Source organism: Cyclopterus lumpus, chromosome 13, assembly GCF_009769545.1.
Source record: "Cyclopterus lumpus isolate fCycLum1 chromosome 13, fCycLum1.pri, whole genome shotgun sequence".
Taxonomy (NCBI): domain Eukaryota; kingdom Metazoa; phylum Chordata; class Actinopteri; order Perciformes; family Cyclopteridae; genus Cyclopterus; species Cyclopterus lumpus.
In genome coordinates this window covers 19,396,158-19,414,495 of record NC_046978.1, presented here as the reverse complement: position 1 = coordinate 19,414,495, position 18,338 = coordinate 19,396,158, and the positions used below count along the sequence as shown (strand labels likewise).

At 41.9% G+C, this 18,338-nt stretch overlaps 1 protein-coding gene across 1 annotated transcript; it reads left to right on the top strand.

The window, feature by feature from the left end:
* Positions 1-8,402: 8,402 nt before the first annotated feature.
* Positions 8,403-12,986, top strand: bco2b (beta-carotene oxygenase 2b). The gene is made up of 11 exons (XM_034548034.1): positions 8,403-8,448; positions 8,534-8,745; positions 9,082-9,197; positions 9,345-9,447; positions 9,533-9,661; positions 10,296-10,456; positions 10,639-10,806; positions 11,454-11,588; positions 11,771-11,953; positions 12,092-12,202; positions 12,870-12,986. The coding sequence occupies exons 2-11, from the start codon at positions 8,556-8,558 to the stop codon at positions 12,984-12,986; spliced, it is 1,413 nt and encodes a 470-aa protein (XP_034403925.1). The 5' UTR covers positions 8,403-8,448; positions 8,534-8,555.
* The last annotated feature ends 5,352 nt before the right edge of the window (positions 12,987-18,338 follow it).

Here is an 18,338-nt window from a genome sequence, read left to right as displayed (position 1 = left end):
CCAGTGAAGGTGCGGGTTCACTGTCGGTCTTCAGCTCGCCTTCAAACGGGGAAACACACGAAACAAGATGTCATTGTTCCCTCGGCCCCGCTTCTCTAAGTCTATGAAGTACTTCTAAACAACAACAACAACAACAACAACAGCAGCACCGTGTGTGTCACCTGGTTCTCTGACAGACGGGTTCTGGACTCCAGTCGTGATTTGCTCTGGTGGGAAACTACGCGCAGAGGTTTGAAAAGGACGGGCGCGCACACGCACGCGCGTTTCCTAATCCGGCACAACGCGGAAGTGAAAGTGAAAGAAGTCCAACAGAAGAGCGCTATTCCCGTTTCATTTCCTTCTTCTTTTTCTTGCTTTTTTGTGCGCGTGGGCTAAAGTGTACACATAAAATTACTTTTTCATTTGAAACCAGTTGTTTTATGGTAATTTCTTTTTTTTTAATGGCGCATTTTTGCCACCAGAGGGCGACCGCGAGCTGAGGATGAAGCAGAGAATATCTGCTTAATATTAATATATAATTAAGGACATAAACTGTATTTTTTCATACAGTTTATTTCTGTAATTTCTTATTCATGTATTTCCTCTCTATTTGAAGTCTCATTGTTTGTAATCCGTTGTTTGTAATCTGTAATCCATTGTTTGTAATCTGTAATCCGTTGTTTGTAATCCGTGTTTGAGCTCGCACAGCGCGAACAGGTGGCTGAATTAACTCAAGATAAGATAAAACATACATAATGTAAGATAAAATATAACTCTTGTGCCAGAGTTTCATTAAAGGTTTCAACAGAAGAACAGAAAGTGACAATAAAATTAAAATATGAACGCATATGAACAATAAATATATCAATTATCGAGTGTAAAAGAAATAATACGGACGTCGTTGCAAAATAGGAGACAATAGCAACGAGTTAAAGGTAATTTAAATTACGTTTAAAATATGTTTTACAATCTAGAGAATAATCAGTCGCAGTAGATTTTAACACCGAATGAGAGCTAAAGCTTCGGTGTTTGTATTAAAGATGACGACTTTGCATCGATATGAAATATGTTTATATCAGCCGAGAGAAAAAACGTCCTCATCATGAAACCGATTCTATTTTATCTGAAGGGCTCGAACAGCGTTAAACTCTGGTCACGAGAGAGAAAGACACACGGAGTGGGTCACGACTCCAAGACTCCAAGACTCCAAGACTCAAAGACTCAAAGACGTTTCATCACGTTTCATAAAACAACTTCATGGTGAAGAGTTTTATGAGTTTCCTCATCTTTATTAAACCTAACTAAGTATTTCATCACTAATAATTAACTAATAATAATGCATTCTATTTGTAAGGCACTCTTCATTCAAGAATATCAGAGTGCCAACTAAGTATTTCATCATCTTTACTAAACCTAACTAAGTATTTCATCATCTTTATTAAACCTAACTAAGTATTTCATCATCTTTATTAAACCTAACTAAGTATTTCATCATCTTTACTAAACCTAACTAAGTATTTCATCATCTTTATTAAACCTAACTAAGTATTTCATCATCTTTATTAAACCTAACTATTTCATCATCTTTACTAAACCTAACTAAGTATTTCATCATCTTTATTAAACCTAACTAAGTATTTCATCATCTTTACTAAACCTAACTAAGTATTTCATCATCTTTATTAAACCTAACTAAGTATTTCATCATCTTTATTAAACCTAACTAAGTATTTCATCATCTTTACTAAACCTAACTAAGTATTTCATCATCTTTATTAAACCTAACTAAGTATTTCATCATCTTTACTAAACCTAACTAAGTATTTCATCATCTTTACTAAACCTAACTAAGTATTTCATCATCTTTATTAAACCTAACTAAGTATTTCATCATCTTTATTAAACCTAACTAAGTACGTCGCTGGAGGCCGCCATCACTCTGGCGGAGGACCACCTGGCGGTTTATCCCGGCGGTCAGGGGGACAGCGGCCCACACCGGCCCCGCGGTCGGCGCCCCTCACTCGGTCCCCCGATTCTCCGACCCCAGCAATTGTCGGCACCCTTCGCAACCCACAGGGGGGGTCCCTCAAACATCAGGGCAGGAGTGTTGGAGGTGCGGGCAGCCCGGACACGTCCGGAGGGAGTGTCCGCTGATGGAAGTGGGCCAGGTGATCCGGGTTGCCGGCTCTCCAACACCCTCACCCGGTCCAGGAGCGACATACCGTGTTCCGGTAAGAATCCAGGGGGGTACACATCAAGCGATGGTGGCCTGTACGCAGTCTATGATCCACCAGAGCCTGGTTCGACCCGGGGGCATTGATGGAGGCATTGTGGGTGAAATTTCGTTGTGTGCATGGGGACGTTCACGAGTATCCTATGGTGTCAGCGGAAATTAGATACATGGGAAGAAAGCATAGTGTAAAGGTCGCGGTTAGCTCCCACCTTACGCACCCACTAATCTTGGGAACAGATTGGCCGGGGTTTGATAAATTAATGGGACAGGCTGCAGGGGGTGCGTTCACGGCCGACAGGGACATGCGATATCTGCGCTGTGTTCAGCGGCGACGCGAGGTCATCCGACACTGCAGACGGAGAGGGGGAACCGGCGGAGCCTCCCGTGGAGACTCCACCGGCTCCCGAGTTCCACTCCATGGAAGATTTTACACTCGAGCAGTCTCGGGACGATACTCTACGCTCAGCCTTTGACCAAGTGATACGAATTGATGATCAGCTGGTGCGCCCTGATGGATATCAGTCTGTGGATATGACTGCGCACAGTCATATCCACACTTTTCATTGATTAGGGACAGACTGTACAGAGTGAGCCGTGACACTCAGACAGGAGAGGAAAACACTCAGTTGCTGGTGCCGAAAAGCTGCCTGGAAATGATTTTCCTGCCCGGAGTGTCAATTGGTAAACCACCCGGCCATTCCGAGGGCGCCTTTGCGTCCTCTGCCATTAATGGAGGTCCCGTTCGAGCGAATCGGCATGGGCCTCATCGGGCCATTTCACCAGAGTGCACGCGGACATCGCTTTGTGTTAGTCCGACTGAGCCACCCGAGAACCCGGTGTCCACCACCGGGTTCTCAGGTTGCCACGACGACAGGCACCGATGAGCTTTACGACCTAAGATCCTAGCGGCCGCGTCCACAATAGAGGCTTTGAACAAGGTCCACTCGGATTCCTTGTCCCCAGCCTCCCTCAGGATGTGTGAGAAGTTCTTCTGGAGGTGGGAGTTGAAGACCTCCCTGACAGGAACAGGTCTTTCTAGCCGGCTCCCCGACATCTGATCCAACTCAACACCAGGTGGTGATCAGTTCACAGCTCTGCTCCTCTCTTCACCCGAGTGTCCAAGACATACGGCCGCAGATCAGATGGTACGATCACAAAGTCGATCATTGATCTCCGGCTTCAGGTGTTCTGGTACCAGGTACACTTATGAGTCACCTTAAAAATTGAACATAAGAGGACGACAGAGATCCAGAATGTGGATATTTTGGGAAGCTCGGTTACTTTCAGTCGAGAGTTAGAGACCAAGATCAAAACCGCATTGGTGTCTGTACGACCAATATGAAGATCCACTAGGAGACAAAGCAGCAGGATTCTGAGCAGACGCATGAGTCATGATCATGAAGCCAGTTTCCCACTAGACCGGCTGCACTGGTTTATCTCTCTGGTTACTTCGAGCACTTCTCTTCGGAGGGACCGACTCTCTTTCCTCCCCGGGTGCTGTCTACTCTTTTAATTTATTCTGAACTGAACCATATTTATTTAATACTTATATTTACTCCTTTTTTTCATGACTTTTGTTCGAAATATACCCGTCTAACCTCTATTGTATTTTTATTTGGCAAAAAAGCCTGTAAAATCCCTTCCAATGAACGCATATTCCCCAAAATAAAAGTGCAATGTAAGGCTGTAGATTCAAGTTGTTTTTTTGTTATGCTAACAATGGCACGTTGCTCTGACAGAACTATGTAATGTTGCACAACTTACTGTAATTAATTAATTATATATATATATTTTTTATTATTGTTGATATTTTTACATTTTACAACCGGAAAACGTTAAATCGGTGTAGCTTGCTTCTAATAAATTATGGGTTAAAGTGTTTTACTGTCGCACATTGTTCATAATATTCACTGGAAGAACAGATTGTATAATTTAAATACAGCTGTAGAGGAAATATAAAATGTTAGTGACAACAATAGAAGCTTTGAACAAGGTCCACTCGGATTCCTTTCCCCAACCTCCCTCGGGATGTGTGAGAAGTTCTTCTGGAGGTGGGAGTTGAAGACCTCCCTGACAGGAACAGGTCTTTCTAGCCGGCTCCCCGACATCTGATCCAACTCAACACCAGGTGGTGATCAATTGACAGCTCTGCTCCTCTCTTCACCCGAGTGTCCAAGACATACGGCCGCAGATCAGATGATACGATCATTGATCTCCGGCTTCAGGTGTTCTGGTACCAGGTACACTTATGAGTCACCTTATGCTCCAACATGGTGTTCGTTATGGACAAACCGTGGCTAGCACAGAAGTCAAATAGCAAGACATCACTCGGGTTCAGATCGGCAAGCCGTTCCTCCCAATCACCCCAAGCCAGGTTTCTCTGTCATTGCCCACGTGAGCGTTGAAGTCTCCCAGGAGAACTATGGAGTCGGCAGGCGGCGCCATGTCCAGGACGACCGACTCCAAGATCTCCAGGATCACTGAGCCTCTCAAATTCCTCCACCACGTTAAGGTGGCAATTCACGGAGGAGCAGTGTTTCATCATCTTTATTAAACACAACTCAGTATTTCATCATTTTTATTAAACAGAGATATTCTGTTATTATTACCGTGTGCTTTGGACCCACAAAGTCACAGAGTTTACGTCCCTTTCTCCTGATGTCTGTGTGAGTGGGTCTTTGTGGAGCGAAGCCCAGAGGCCTTCCTCCCGTTTATTATGGGATGAGAGGTGCCGGGCCTTTCCCTCTATTTTCCGCTTTACACGTCTTGTTTCAGGAAATTAAACGGCCCAAGAAGCACCGTATAATGATTTAAAATTACATTCCAGGCTCATGTTTGTGTATGAAATATGGAACATTGACTTTTATTTATCCTTTATGTAGCCAGGAAAGTCCCACTAAGAAAGTGGTGTCATTTTTTGTTGTTGATGCCATGGTTACCTGACCGACCAAACCAAGCGGTGCGTCCACAAATGTCTCGCCGAGACCAATTCAACATGTGGTCTGCAGAATCAAACGCCGCGCCCCCACATTACATTGGATCAAGGAGATCACTTCATATTAGCATAAAGCTTGACATAAAGACGCTAATTCTGTACGGAACATCTCGAGCCAACGATTTACTCAAGGACTCGGGAAATAGAAAATAATTAATTAAATAAACAATGAGGCGATTGTGAATGTTGTTGCCGTATCAGACGTCCAAAATAACTTAAAAAAATAGCTTTCATTCAACGGCAACAAGATACTCTTGTTCCCCTTTCAGCAAAGAGGGAATTTCTACGGTCAAAACGGAATCACAAGTTCTTTTCTTTTATCGCCACAATTCAGTAGAGTAAACGCGGTGCGACTAAATCGGCTTTAATACGAGCGGTGTTCCAGAACAAGGTGTTCCGGAACAAGAACAGTCGACCGTGGACAGACCCAGACCCAGATCTTCACCTGCAGTCGGAGCTCCTCCTCCTCCAGGAGCCGACACCAAACTGCTGGAGACCCAGGACGTATTGCTGGACCCGCTGGGGGGAAGGGGGGCACGGGAGAACCAGAACCAGGACTGAGAGGGGCAGACCCTGCTGCAGTAAAATTAAGTTTTCTAAAGGGACCCTGATGCTCAGAGACACTACCACTTTAGTCCACAGGGGGCACCAGAACCAACACTACCACTTTAGTCCACAGGGGGCACCAGAACCAACACTACCACTTTAGTCCACAGGGGGCACCAGAACCAACACTACCACTTTAGTCCACAGGGGGCACCAGAACCAACACTACCACTTTAGTCCACAGGGGGCACCAGAACCAACACTACCACTTTAGTCCACAGGGGGCGCCAGAACCAACACTACCACTTTAGTCCACAGGGGGCGCCAGAACCAACACTACCACTTTAGTCCACAGGGGGCACCAGAACCAACACTACCACTTTAGTCCACAGGGGGCGTCAGAACCAACATTACCACTTTAGTCCACAGGGGGCACCAGAACCAACACTACCACTTTAGTCCACAGGGGGCGTCAGAACCAACACTACCACTTTAGTCCACAGGGGGCACCAGAACCAACACTACCACTTTAGTCCACAGGGGGCACCAGAACCAACACTACCACTTTAGTCCACAGGGGGTGCCAGAACCAATACAAAATGAAAGTTCCTCACAGTTATTTGAAGTAATGACTCATGATAATATAATGCATGAATTAAAAAATGACCATGTTAATATAATTTGCACCCGGATTATCAAGTGTGTCTGAAATGTCAAGAGAAGTAAACAACTTGTTTTTATCTTCTATCTAACGTCTATTCCTGGATTAGATTGTGCCTTTCTGTCTTCATGTGGCTCTGAATGAGCCTTTGCTCTGTCCTCTGTATGTCCCCATAAAGCGGGGCTGTTTTGGTTCCTGTGGGGGCACTGGGAGGTGGACCAGTTCATTGGAAGTACAAGGCCAGGTCAAAGGACGCAGACAGGCAGGTCTGGTTGGCAGAGGTATCTAAATTGCTCATATAGATTATGCAGTGATTAACGAGTTCTTTTGATTTAATTTGTATTGCAACAGGATTAAGGACTTCCTGATCACTGAATGAGAATGATGTGGTCGTCACAATGCAATTAGTTGATTTGTTTTTATACACTGTATATATATATATTTTCTTCATGTTGTCTTTAACTTTTTGCTTTTAGTGTTGTGTGTTTACTGATGGCGGTCTATAGATCGGTGGTTCTCAACCTTTTTTCGGGGACGTACCCCCATGTGAAAACATTTTTCAGCCAAGTACCCCTTAACCAGCGCTTTTATAAAATTCAGTTTATGAACTTACACTTATATTGTATTAAATAACTATTTCTAAAGGATTTTTTAATCGATGCTAATTTTAAATAGATTTTTTTTATTCACGTACCCCCTGGAGTGCCTTCATGTATTCCCAGGGGTACACGTACCCCCATTTGAGAACCAGTGCTATAGAGGACCAGGATTACCAAACTGAGGTTCAGGACCAGATAAAAACTTCTTCTTTTTTACTCCCATGATGCTTTGCTTTCCTCCGGCTTCCTGAAGCTGGTGCTACATGCACATTTAAGTCTTGACGGGTGACAAAAGAGTACTTTTCTCTGAAGCCGATCACAAATGTGAGATAAACTTCTCAAACAACCAAAGACGTTCACGCCGGCTCGCGATGGAGACAGAAAACAATAAAATTCAGTTTCATTACTTTATATTCATGGAATGAATATACAGATGTCCATCAGATGGTTCTAAGCAGAAATAAAGACAACACTGGTTCTAATAATCATCCTAAAGCCAGGAATAAGTCCTACAAGTCCTAAAAGCCAGGAATGAGTCAGCATTTTGTCATGCCAATGTGTTTTTGCTTCCAAGCCTGAAATAAGCTCTGTGTTTGAGAGATGTGGTTCTGCATCAGTGAATACCCCTCTGGTGAATTTAAAGATCTAACATGTAAACAAGTGGCTGAATGAGAAATGGTTGAGAGGAGTCTCAAGGCGGTTTTGTGAAATAGTCACCAACGTTTTAATCTGGTGATTTGTTTACACGGAAGCTTTCAAAATAATAAATGTCCATCTTTTTTCTAGTTTGTTGTCTTTCATATGTCGGGATGGCACGACAAAACTGAACTAAAGTTAGGAACAACTTCATGGTTGGGCGTTAAAATAAGTACAAACACTTAAGTTTAGGGTCAGGACAAGTGATTGTCTCTGTGAATAAGTTACCACTTGTTTTATCTGGTGAAACAAGACTTCTGTTTTGCAGATTCTTATGTAAGTGTGAAATCGTGGCCTGCTGGCGGACTTATCCTGTGGGGAAGGGGGCGTGTCACAGGCGGGAGGGCAGAATAAAGCTGAGCCGGTGCTGGAGGAGGGCAACAAGCTCAGAGACACCAAGCTGCAGCCATGGACATCACACGTACCCCGAAGCATCCCCGAGGTAAACGCTTGGATCTGCAGAACATTTAAACTCCTAATCGAGGCTTTTATTCTGAAAATATGACTTTTTGTTGTTGTTGTTATTGTTCTCTCCCGTAGATCTCGAGAAATCCAAGTCAAGGAACCACATCAACCGCTTCACGGATGTGCACGGCCTGCCGTGCATCGAGAAGATCGTGTGCTCGGTGGAGGACACCCCCGAGCCCATCGGCACCACCATCACCGGCACCATCCCGGAGTGGATCAACGGAAGCTTCCTGAGAAACGGGCCCGGCAAGTTCGAGATCGGAAACCAGAGGTGAGAATCTTCTTGATGCTTTTTATTTTAAAAGCACAGGCAGCGACACAAACGCTGACTCCTCCCCTTCCCTCCTCGTCGTCAGGTTCAACCACTGGTTTGACGGCATGGCGCTCCTGCACCAGTTCAAAATATGCAGCGGACGGGTGACTTACAAGAGCCGCTTCCTGTCCAGCGACAGCTTCAAGGCCAACCAGCAGCACAACCGCATCGCGGTGTCGGAGTTCGGCACCATCAACGTGCCGGACCCCTGCAAGAACTTCTTCCAGCGCTTCCTGTCCAGGTTTGAACTGCCAAGTGAGTCATTTCCACTATTTTACTATTATTATAAATATTCTATTTAATTAATATATTTTTGTGTTTATTCTCGGTCAACATTCCAAGAAAAATATTTGCTGTTTAATTTGACCAAATGTGTCCGTTGATTTCCTGATTAGTTTTTAAAAAAAAGAAAAGGAAGAAAAAGAGAATTATTGTTATTTTATTATTTATAAATTATTTTATATATTCGGTAGTTCGGATATATGTGTTTATGCTGGGTCAACATTCCAAGAAAATATTTGCTTTAATTTGACCAAATGCGTTTTGCTGAGTTATTGTTGTGGTTGACCCCCCCCCCCCCCCTCCCTCTAGAGTCCACAGATAACGCCAATGTGAGCTTCGTGACCTACAAAGGTGATTACTACGTCAGCACGGAGACCAACGTCATGCACAAGGTGGACCCCGAGACCCTGGAGACCACGGCGAAGGTGTGTGAAAGCTGCAGACACACAATCGGTTGCCGTAGTTACGCGTGACGGACGGGAACATTGTGGGTGTCGTTGTGCGATGAGCTGCTGGATAAAACCACAACGTGGAGGTAAAGAGTTGACCGAGTCTGTACTTGCACCCATCAGGTGGACTGGAGCAAATTCATTGCGGTGAACGGGGCGACCGCCCACCCTCATACCGAGCCGGATGGCACCACGTACAACATGGGGAACTCCTACAACGCCAAAGGTACTGCACCGGGACAACACGCCGACTCAAGCGTTTCGCGTGTTGCCTTCAGGGTACAGAACCGAGGATGCTTCTTTCCCCACAGGAGCGAGCTACAACATCATCCGAGTGCCGCCGACCAAGACGTCCGCCGAGGAAACCCTGGAGGGAGCCGCGGTGCTGTGTTCGATCCCCTCGGTGGACAAGAGCAAACCGTCCTACTACCACAGCTTCGGTGAGCAGAGTTAAAACTCCTCGAACCGTTTAGGGAAGTTAGGTTTGACTTCCTGTGAGGACGCACTGGTTTCGATATGTTTGATAAGTATACTGACCCTACTAAGTGGGCTAGGCATCTGAATCCATTCAGTTACGGCAATCCTGAGATAACTTAAATCAAAATGATCAAAAGTACCGCTTAAAAAGTGATTAAATTGCATCCTACAAAATGCAATTGCCTTGAGATACCCTCTTATTCAATGACCTTGGTTCTTGCTATATATGCCCTTGAAGAGGACCATTGATTTAATTTTTTTGGGGTGCAAAATAATGGCCATAACAAAAAGTATTCTCCATAAACTATGTTAATCTTGATATTGTCCAATGTCAAGAAATGCTGAGGGCTGCAAATGGCGTTGTTTTCCATTCAAATGAATGGGCCAATTATTATTTGATCAATTAACCATTTCACCGATGAAATGTCAAAATATTGGAAAAGAAATCATATCGCCACATCTTGGTTTTCTTGTTTTTGACTATGAAATATTTCACAATGTTTGCTTGTTGTCAACATATTTTGAGGGAGCTATGTGTTGGTTCCACTTCCTCACAATTGGACTAAAATAAGTATAATCTTCTGACTCCTTTCGCAGCGATGTCCGAGAACTACGTGGTGTTCATCGAGCAGCCCATCAAGATGGACCTGCTGAAGATCGTGACGGGAAAGCTGAGGGGGAAGAGCATCAGCAATGGCTTACACTGGGACCCCAAGCTCAACACCATCTTCCACCTGATCCACAAGCAGACCGGAGTGGTGAGTCTCCCGAGGCGGCCCGGCCCTCCAGTCCGTTCACCGCGCCTCGTGCCGAACCTTCGTTCTGAACCTTCGTTCTGAACCTTCGTTCTGAACCTTCGTTCTGAACCTTCGTTCTGAACCTTCGTTCTGAACCTTCGTTCTGAACCTTCGTTCTGACGTCGCCTCCCCTCTGTGTTCAGGTGAGCTCCCTGAAGTACATCGCCAGGGCGCTGTCCACTTTCCACCAGATAAACGCGTACGAGGAGGACGGATTCTTGGTCCTAGACATGTGCGCGTCGGACGACGGTGTGGCGATCAACAACTACAACATCCAGAACCTGCGCAAGTCCGGAGAAGACCTCGACGAGGTGAGCAGGGTTCGGGGAAGGATTCAAGGATGAAATTCAAGTGCAGCTTGATCCTAGACCACAACGGATCCAGATCTCTGTGAAGACCTGGGCTCAACGGTCACCGACCTGCCGCTGCTTTCAGACAGCAAGGAGCATGCTGGGTAGTGGAGTAGCCTCGTGTCCTAGCAGGGTTAGCTTAGCTTCCCTCTAACGGGCCTGCAGCATATACGCGCTCCGCCGTTAGCTTATAACTTACACGTTGTACAATCTGTGCTCCCACAGTTTGTCCAAACGTTTGTGTAATTTAAAGCAACCAGAGTATCAACGTGAGCAGGTCAAGATAGACGGACCCGGTCGTTAGCTTGACAACCACGGCACAAACCTTTCTTTCCATATTTTCTGTGGAAAATATGAAGAATTTGGATTATGTGGCGATAGCAATGTGCTTCCTACGCTGAGTGTTTGGCTGAAGCTTTATTATATGGAGCAAAAGATGCCTCCAACAGTTGACTCTAAAATGTCAAGAATAGGACCAGAATCCATCAACAACGCGACTAAATAACCATAAATATTGGTGTTGACGGTTGAGTTCCTCCTCAAGTGGAGTGTTTTGGTTTCTCGTTGGTTTGTTGAGGCTGAAAATGTATTTCCTATTTATCCATCAGGTGTACAACACCATGTGCAGAGTCTTCCCACGCCGTTTCGTTCTGCCTCTAAATGTGGACCAAGAGACTCCCTACGGCAAGAACCTGAACCCGCCCGGCAGCACGGCCACTTCTATAAGAATTAAGAAAGAGAAGGTAGGCAGCCAGCATGCATTCACACATATATGACATCATGTTTTTTCACATTTATATCTATTTAATTGTTGGAATTACCAAAGATGGGAAACGTATGTCTTCTCAACCTTTTTGGTCTTATTTTAAATGACCTATAATTTAATTTGCCGTAAACCACGATGCTTCTTTTTCTCTCCGTACAGGTCTTCTGTACCCACGAGGACCTCCACGGAGAGGATCTGCACCAGTACGGAGGTCTGGAGTTCCCTCAGATCAACTACGGCAAGTACAACACCCACCGCTACCGCTACTTCTACGGCTGCGGCTTCAGACATCTTGTAGGAGACACGCTGATCAAGATGGACCTCAACGGGAAACGCATGAAGGTGAGTTGGATTTATTCACCCCCACCCCGATACGTTACAGAATACATTTAGTCGAGTGTTGTGGGAGGGAGATTATAATTATAATAGACGTGCATCAAACACTTTTATATGATTGTTAACATTCCTGTTTTCTCACAGGTGTGGGAAGAAGCCGGTCTTTATCCCTCTGAGCCGGTCTTCGTACCGGCCCCTGGTGCCACGGAGGAGGACGATGGCGTCGTCATGTCTATAGTCATCACACCCAATAAGGTCGGTCCCGCTCAGCCAAAAAAATCTAGTTCTCATTTTGCAACGGCAACATTACACGTTTAGACATGGCTTTTAATCACAAGCCCCGCCCCCTTTCCCTGCTGGACCGCCTTCATTTCGAGAAAGTACGTAGCGGTAATCGATGGCGAGAAATACATATTTTGTTATGTCCCATGAAAGACACGTGTCATAGTTTGTCGTGTTCAAAAGACACTTTTTTTTTCCCCCCGGCGAGAATGTCGCATTTCAAAAGTCGTAAAAAAACACGTAATTAGAATGCTAACCGAAAAGTGTCGTAAGCGAAGCGACGATGCCGCCGTGGGTTCCGTAGCAGGATGTCCTCACGCAAAAACAACGGGTCTTGTTCGTTCTTCAGGTACGATAACGTTATTATATTTGGAACATAGCTACGTTAGCTAGCCAGCTAGCATGTTAGCTAGCCGGGTTTCAAACAACTAAACTGAGACTTTCTCAACAAGCAAAATTATCTTTTAAATTGACAAACATCGTATGTTTAAATCGTGGCACCCTTCAAACTGGATTTTGAAGTGTGCCATATTTATGGTACATCTTTTTTCCAAACTACTCTATAAACCCACAACAGATACACTCGATGATGTCAAGAGGTTCCAGGTGGAAAGCTTTGAACTTTTCGTCTCTTTTCCAGGACAAGAGTACGTTCCTGCTGGTCTTGGATGCCAAGACGTTTGAGGAGCTGGGCCGAGCGGCGGTGCCCGTCAACATCCCCTACGGCTTCCACGGCGCGTTCAATGCCACGGCGTAAACGGGGGAATCCCAAGCAAAAGTATAGTTTGTTCAGATGTGTTGAATTTAAAAGAGTTTATTAATATTGTAACTATATTATTGAAGTGAAGTATATGTACATTGTTCTTTTGGATACTTTTAAAACGTTGCTTTAAGCATTTAAGTTCAAATGCATATTAGAGATGAGGGCTGTGGAAATGAAGAACTTGGAAATGTACATGCATGCATGAAACATATAAATAAAGAGAACTTGAATTAAACATCCAGTCTATGTGCGTGTATATATATACTGTTTGTCTGTGTGAATATATATATATATATGTATGTGTGTGTATAGTGTATATATATATATATATATATATATATGTATGCAAATAAACTTTCCAGTGTATTCCAAATAATGTAATTGGAATACATATTTCCATAGAAACTGGAGATTCCAGTCACTGAACAAAATAATTCCCAAAACACGACTCCAATATTACAGGTTGTAAATATTGCCATTTGTCTTTTTACCTGTAGAAAAGGTCGCGTGAAACGAGACGCGGGAACCCTTAACCTTTATTTTAAAGTCCCTCTTGTTGTTTTTCTCATGTTGTGGGCGTGCAGCTATCAACAATGACAACATTTAAAAGTTTGTCTTACTTTAATTATTTTCACACAAAGACTTTGTATAAACAGTCAAAAGTGACAAATACTCAATTACAATTGAGTTTTTACTGAAACTCATAACAGCATATATTAGTGTCTCTCATTAGTTAATATGACTACGGCATGAACTGCAGAACAAGAAATACACTATTTAATAAAGAAAAGTGTTTCAGTCAAAACTCACAGTTGTGGCTGGCTACCTAGTTACCTGGTTATCTGGTTACCTGGTTACCAAGGTACCTGTTACCTAGTTACCAAGATACCTGGTTGCTTGGTTATCTGGTTACCAAGGTACCTGGTTGCTTGGTTATCTGGTTACCAAGGTACCTGGTTACCTAGTTACCAAGGTACCTGGTTACCTAGTTACCAAGGTACCTGGTTGCTTGGTTATCTGGTTACCAAGGTACCTGGTTACCTAGTTGCTTGGTTATCTGGTTACCTAGTTACCAAGGTACCTGGTTACCTAGTTACCAAGGTACCTGTTACCTAGTTACCAAGGTACCTAGTTACCTGGTTACCCGTCCACGCAGCCGGTTTAACCGAGCAGTCGCTCAGAGATCAGAGACAAAGTTTCCCTCAGATGCTTCTTCTTCTCCTTCAGATACGACTCCAGGTTTTGAGCTTCGGTCAAAATGCCCTCAAGCTCCTTCATCTGGGACGTGTCTGCTGCAGCTCGCTCACTATGAAGAACATCACGTGTCCACCATTTACACTATATGCACACATTAAATACTTAGTTATGTTAATAAAGAACATTACATACTTAGTTAGGTGAATAAAGAACATTAAATACTTAGTTAGGTGGATAAGGAACATTGAATACTTAGTTAGGTTTAATAAAGAACATCAAATACTTAGTTAGGTGGATAAGGAACACTGAATACTTAGTTAGGTTTAATAAAGAACATTAAATACTTAGTTATGTTAATAAAGAACATTACATACTTAGGTGAATAAAGAACATTAAATACTTAGTTATGTTAATAAAGAACATTAAATACTTAGTTATGTTAATAAAGAACATTACATACTTAGTTAGGTGAATAAGGAACACTGAATACTTAGTTAGGTTTAATAAAGAACATCAAATACTTAGTTAGGTGGATAAAGAACATTAAATACTTAGTTAGGTGGATAAGGAACATTGAATATTTAGTTAGGTGAATAAAGAACATTAAATACTTAGTTAGGTGAATAAAGAACATGACATACTTAGTTAGGTGAATAAAGAACATTAAATACTTAGTTAGGTGAATAAAGAACATTACATACTTAGTTAGGTGGATAAGGAACACTGAATACTTAGTTAGGTTTAATAAAGAACATCAAATACTTAGTTAGGTGGATAAGGAACACTAAATACTTAGTTAGGTGGATAAGGAACACTAAATACTTAGTTAGGTGGATAATAAACACTAAATACTTAGTTAGGTGGATAAGAAACACTAAATACTTAGTTAGGTGGATAAGGAACACTAAATACTTAGTTAGATGGATAAGGAACACTAAATACTTAGTTAGGTGGATAAGGAACACTAAATACTTAGTTAGATGGATAAGGAACACTAAATACTTAGTTAGGTGCTTAGTTAGGTGGATAAGGAACACTAAATACTTAGTTAGGTGGATAAGGAACACTAAATACTTAGTGGATAAGGAACACTAAATACTTAGTTAGATGGATAAGGAACACTAAATACTTAGTTAGGTGGATAAGGAACACTAAATACTTAGTTAGATGGATAAGGAACACTAAATACTTAGTTAGGTGCTTAGTTAGGTGGATAAGGAACACTAAATACTTAGTTAGGTGGATAAGGAACACTAAATACTTAGTTAGATGGATAAGGAACACTAAATACTTAGTTAGGTGGAAAAGGAACACTAAATACTTAGTTAGATGGATAAGGAACACTAAATACTCAGGTGGATCATGTGACTCCGGATCGACGTACCTGAACACTTCAGCAAACTTTGCAAGCAGCATGCTGAAGTCTCTGCTGGCACCTGGAAGGGAGGAGCAGAAAACCACAGGAAGCCTTGACTGGAACCAGGACAAGCGTTTAACATTCACACTTCCTGTTCCCTCGTTCACAGCTTCGATCACTCACACCTGCTGTGAGCTCACGTTGTTATCTATGTGTAATACTTTGTGTACCTGCAGATGTTGCCTCGAATAAACCCGCCGACTCCAAAGCGGTGGATGCAGAAGGAGTCTTTTTCTTTATTGGGGGAGAGTTGTCCTGATTTGCAGGTGTACGTTCCGTCTATTGCAACGGGCAGAAAAGACGAAATGTAGGCGCTGCAACGGGTAATCGATTAGTTCTCCTGTCATTAAATTATCAATTGATTGAGTCGGGATTATTTTTTTGTTCAGAGAAAATGATCTAATACCAGCTCCTTAAACATGAATAATGTTTCTCTTCTCTTTTAAGACAGTAAACTGACATTTTATAGAGCAATTCATTCATTAATTGATAAGAAAAATGTTATTTATTCAACAGTGAAAATTCTTATTAGTTTCAGCCTTTTGATCTCAATAAAAGAAATATAATCCAGCAGAAAAATTACTTTTTATTATTATAAATATGTCATCATAAATAAGAGGGACTCTGGCACACATTCTTTTAACTTTTAACTACCTAACAAAAAGATTATAGTAGTTGTGAATTCATAGGAACGCCTTTCTTGCCTCTTCGGGTGTCTGTTTAGAGCCTTTGTTGTTGTTCGCTGCCCTCTTGTTCGATATCAGTGAAATCATTTTTTCTGCCATGCTTCTTCTTTATGCTCCTGTTAATGTGAAATCAGGACATTTTAATTACTGGAAGCTTGTAAATCACAAAGGTGTATTTAACTCACTATACCGTCACCGACAGTCACTCATGGCTATTGTTATAGTTGTTATAGTTATATTGTTATAGTTCTTGTATAAATATATATAATATTATTATTTAGTAATCCTGCAATGGGGCATTTTTATTCGCTACAGCAACATTTATACATTCAATATATGCAAAAACTTTAATACAATAGAATAATTTTAAATTAACTAACTAAAAATGTAATAATATCAAATTAATAATATCAAACTAACAAATTAATTAATTAATAATATCAAACTAACAAAAAATAGAACAATAATAAATCAACTTAAAAAAATAATATTTCATTAACTAACAGAAAATATAATAATATTAAATGAACTAACACAAATATAATAATATTACATTAAATAACAAAGAATAGAATAATATTATATTAACTAACAAAAAATAGAATAATATTAAAATTAACTAACAACATTTTTTAAAATATTAAAATAACGACAAAAAAAATAATAATATTAAACATGATAATAGTCATGTCTGGTTAGTTAATATATAATAATAAACGTTAGCTAGCTAGCTAAAAGGTGTGACATCGCTAAATATGTGAACAAAACATTTAATGTCCTTTTCAGTTAGTTAACCCCTCACTAAACAGTTAATTTCCATCCTTATCCAACTAACCGTTATTTAACATTAAGCTTCATTAAAGGTTGAGTTAACAAGTAGCTAAACTAGCCACTAACCAGCTAACTATCTAGCGTTAGCTTCATGTACTAGTTAGCTAGCTAGTTAGTTAATGCTAGTTACATTTATAAAGCAACTAGTTAGTTAACTTCTACTTACGGGTCTGAGTTGAACAGCTGGATGTTTATGTACTCAATAAACCGATTAACTTTTACTTAACTGTTATTGAATGTTATTTATCGATTTTGAACTTTATGTGGGAAAAAAACGGTCTAACTACTGCGTGCCGGTGAAATGCTGCGTTCAAGGACTGCGCGTATAATCCGTTCCTCTACTCCTGCAGGTTAAAGGGGCGGGGAATATATATAAAAATATACTTCTATTGTCAAATGAAAAGTATCATAGGATCAGACATTAATTTAAAACACGTCAGTTTGTATTTTGGCTGTGGAAACCTGGCGGAATACGCTGTAAAAACCTCAAATGCAATGCGCGTGGTTGTAGATGAAGATGAGAGCAGAGTGAGTTTAACTGCAGGTCGATGCTGCAGCCCGGTGGTGGCAACGTGCATCTTATTATACACTTTACCAGAAGACTAATTAAGGTCATAGTGCTTTCTTTTCTCTATTAAATTCCCTCTTTGTTTTTTATTCAACCTTTTGTCCCGAACCGACTTTAACTTTGCAAAATAGACTTTATAATAATAATAATAATAATAATAATAAACCATTTAATTTATATAGCGCTTATTTATTTGTCAACGTTCGACTGCTGATGTGAGAAAAGGAACTGACGGGCAAAGAAACTGCAATTCTTCTGGATCTGGGTCTGTCCACGGTGGACTGGTCTCTGCTGGATCTGGGTCTGTCCACGGTGGACTGGTCTCTGCTGGATCTGGGTCTGTCCACGGTGGACTGGTCTCTGCTGGATCTGGGTCTGTTCACGGTGGACTGGTTTCTGCTGGATCTGGGTCTGTTCACGGTGGACTGGTCTCTGCTGGATCTGGGTCTGTTCACGGTGGACTGGTCTCTGCTGGATCTGGGTCTGTTCACGGTGGACTGGTCTCTGCTGGATCTGGGTCTGTCCACGGTGGACTGGTCTAATCAATAACTCATACCTGGAGTCTAATCCTTTAAGGGCGTTTATGAATGAAATCACAGAAGAAAACAAGAAATGAAAATAAAAGAATTGATCATGTAAGTCATGTA

What these genes read in the sequence shown, in the direction of transcription:
- bco2b (XM_034548034.1), top strand. Translation starts at nt 8,556, where the DNA reads ATGGCGCTCCTGCACCAGTTCAAAATATGCAGCGGACGGGTGACTTAC. An exon ending in GAACTCCTACAACGCCAAAG is followed by an intron (nt 9,448 to 9,532) that starts GTACTGCACCGG and finishes CTTTCCCCACAG; the next exon opens with GAGCGAGCTACAACATCATC. An exon ending in CCGGAGAAGACCTCGACGAG is followed by an intron (nt 10,807 to 11,453) that starts GTGAGCAGGGTT and finishes TTTATCCATCAG; the next exon opens with GTGTACAACACCATGTGCAG.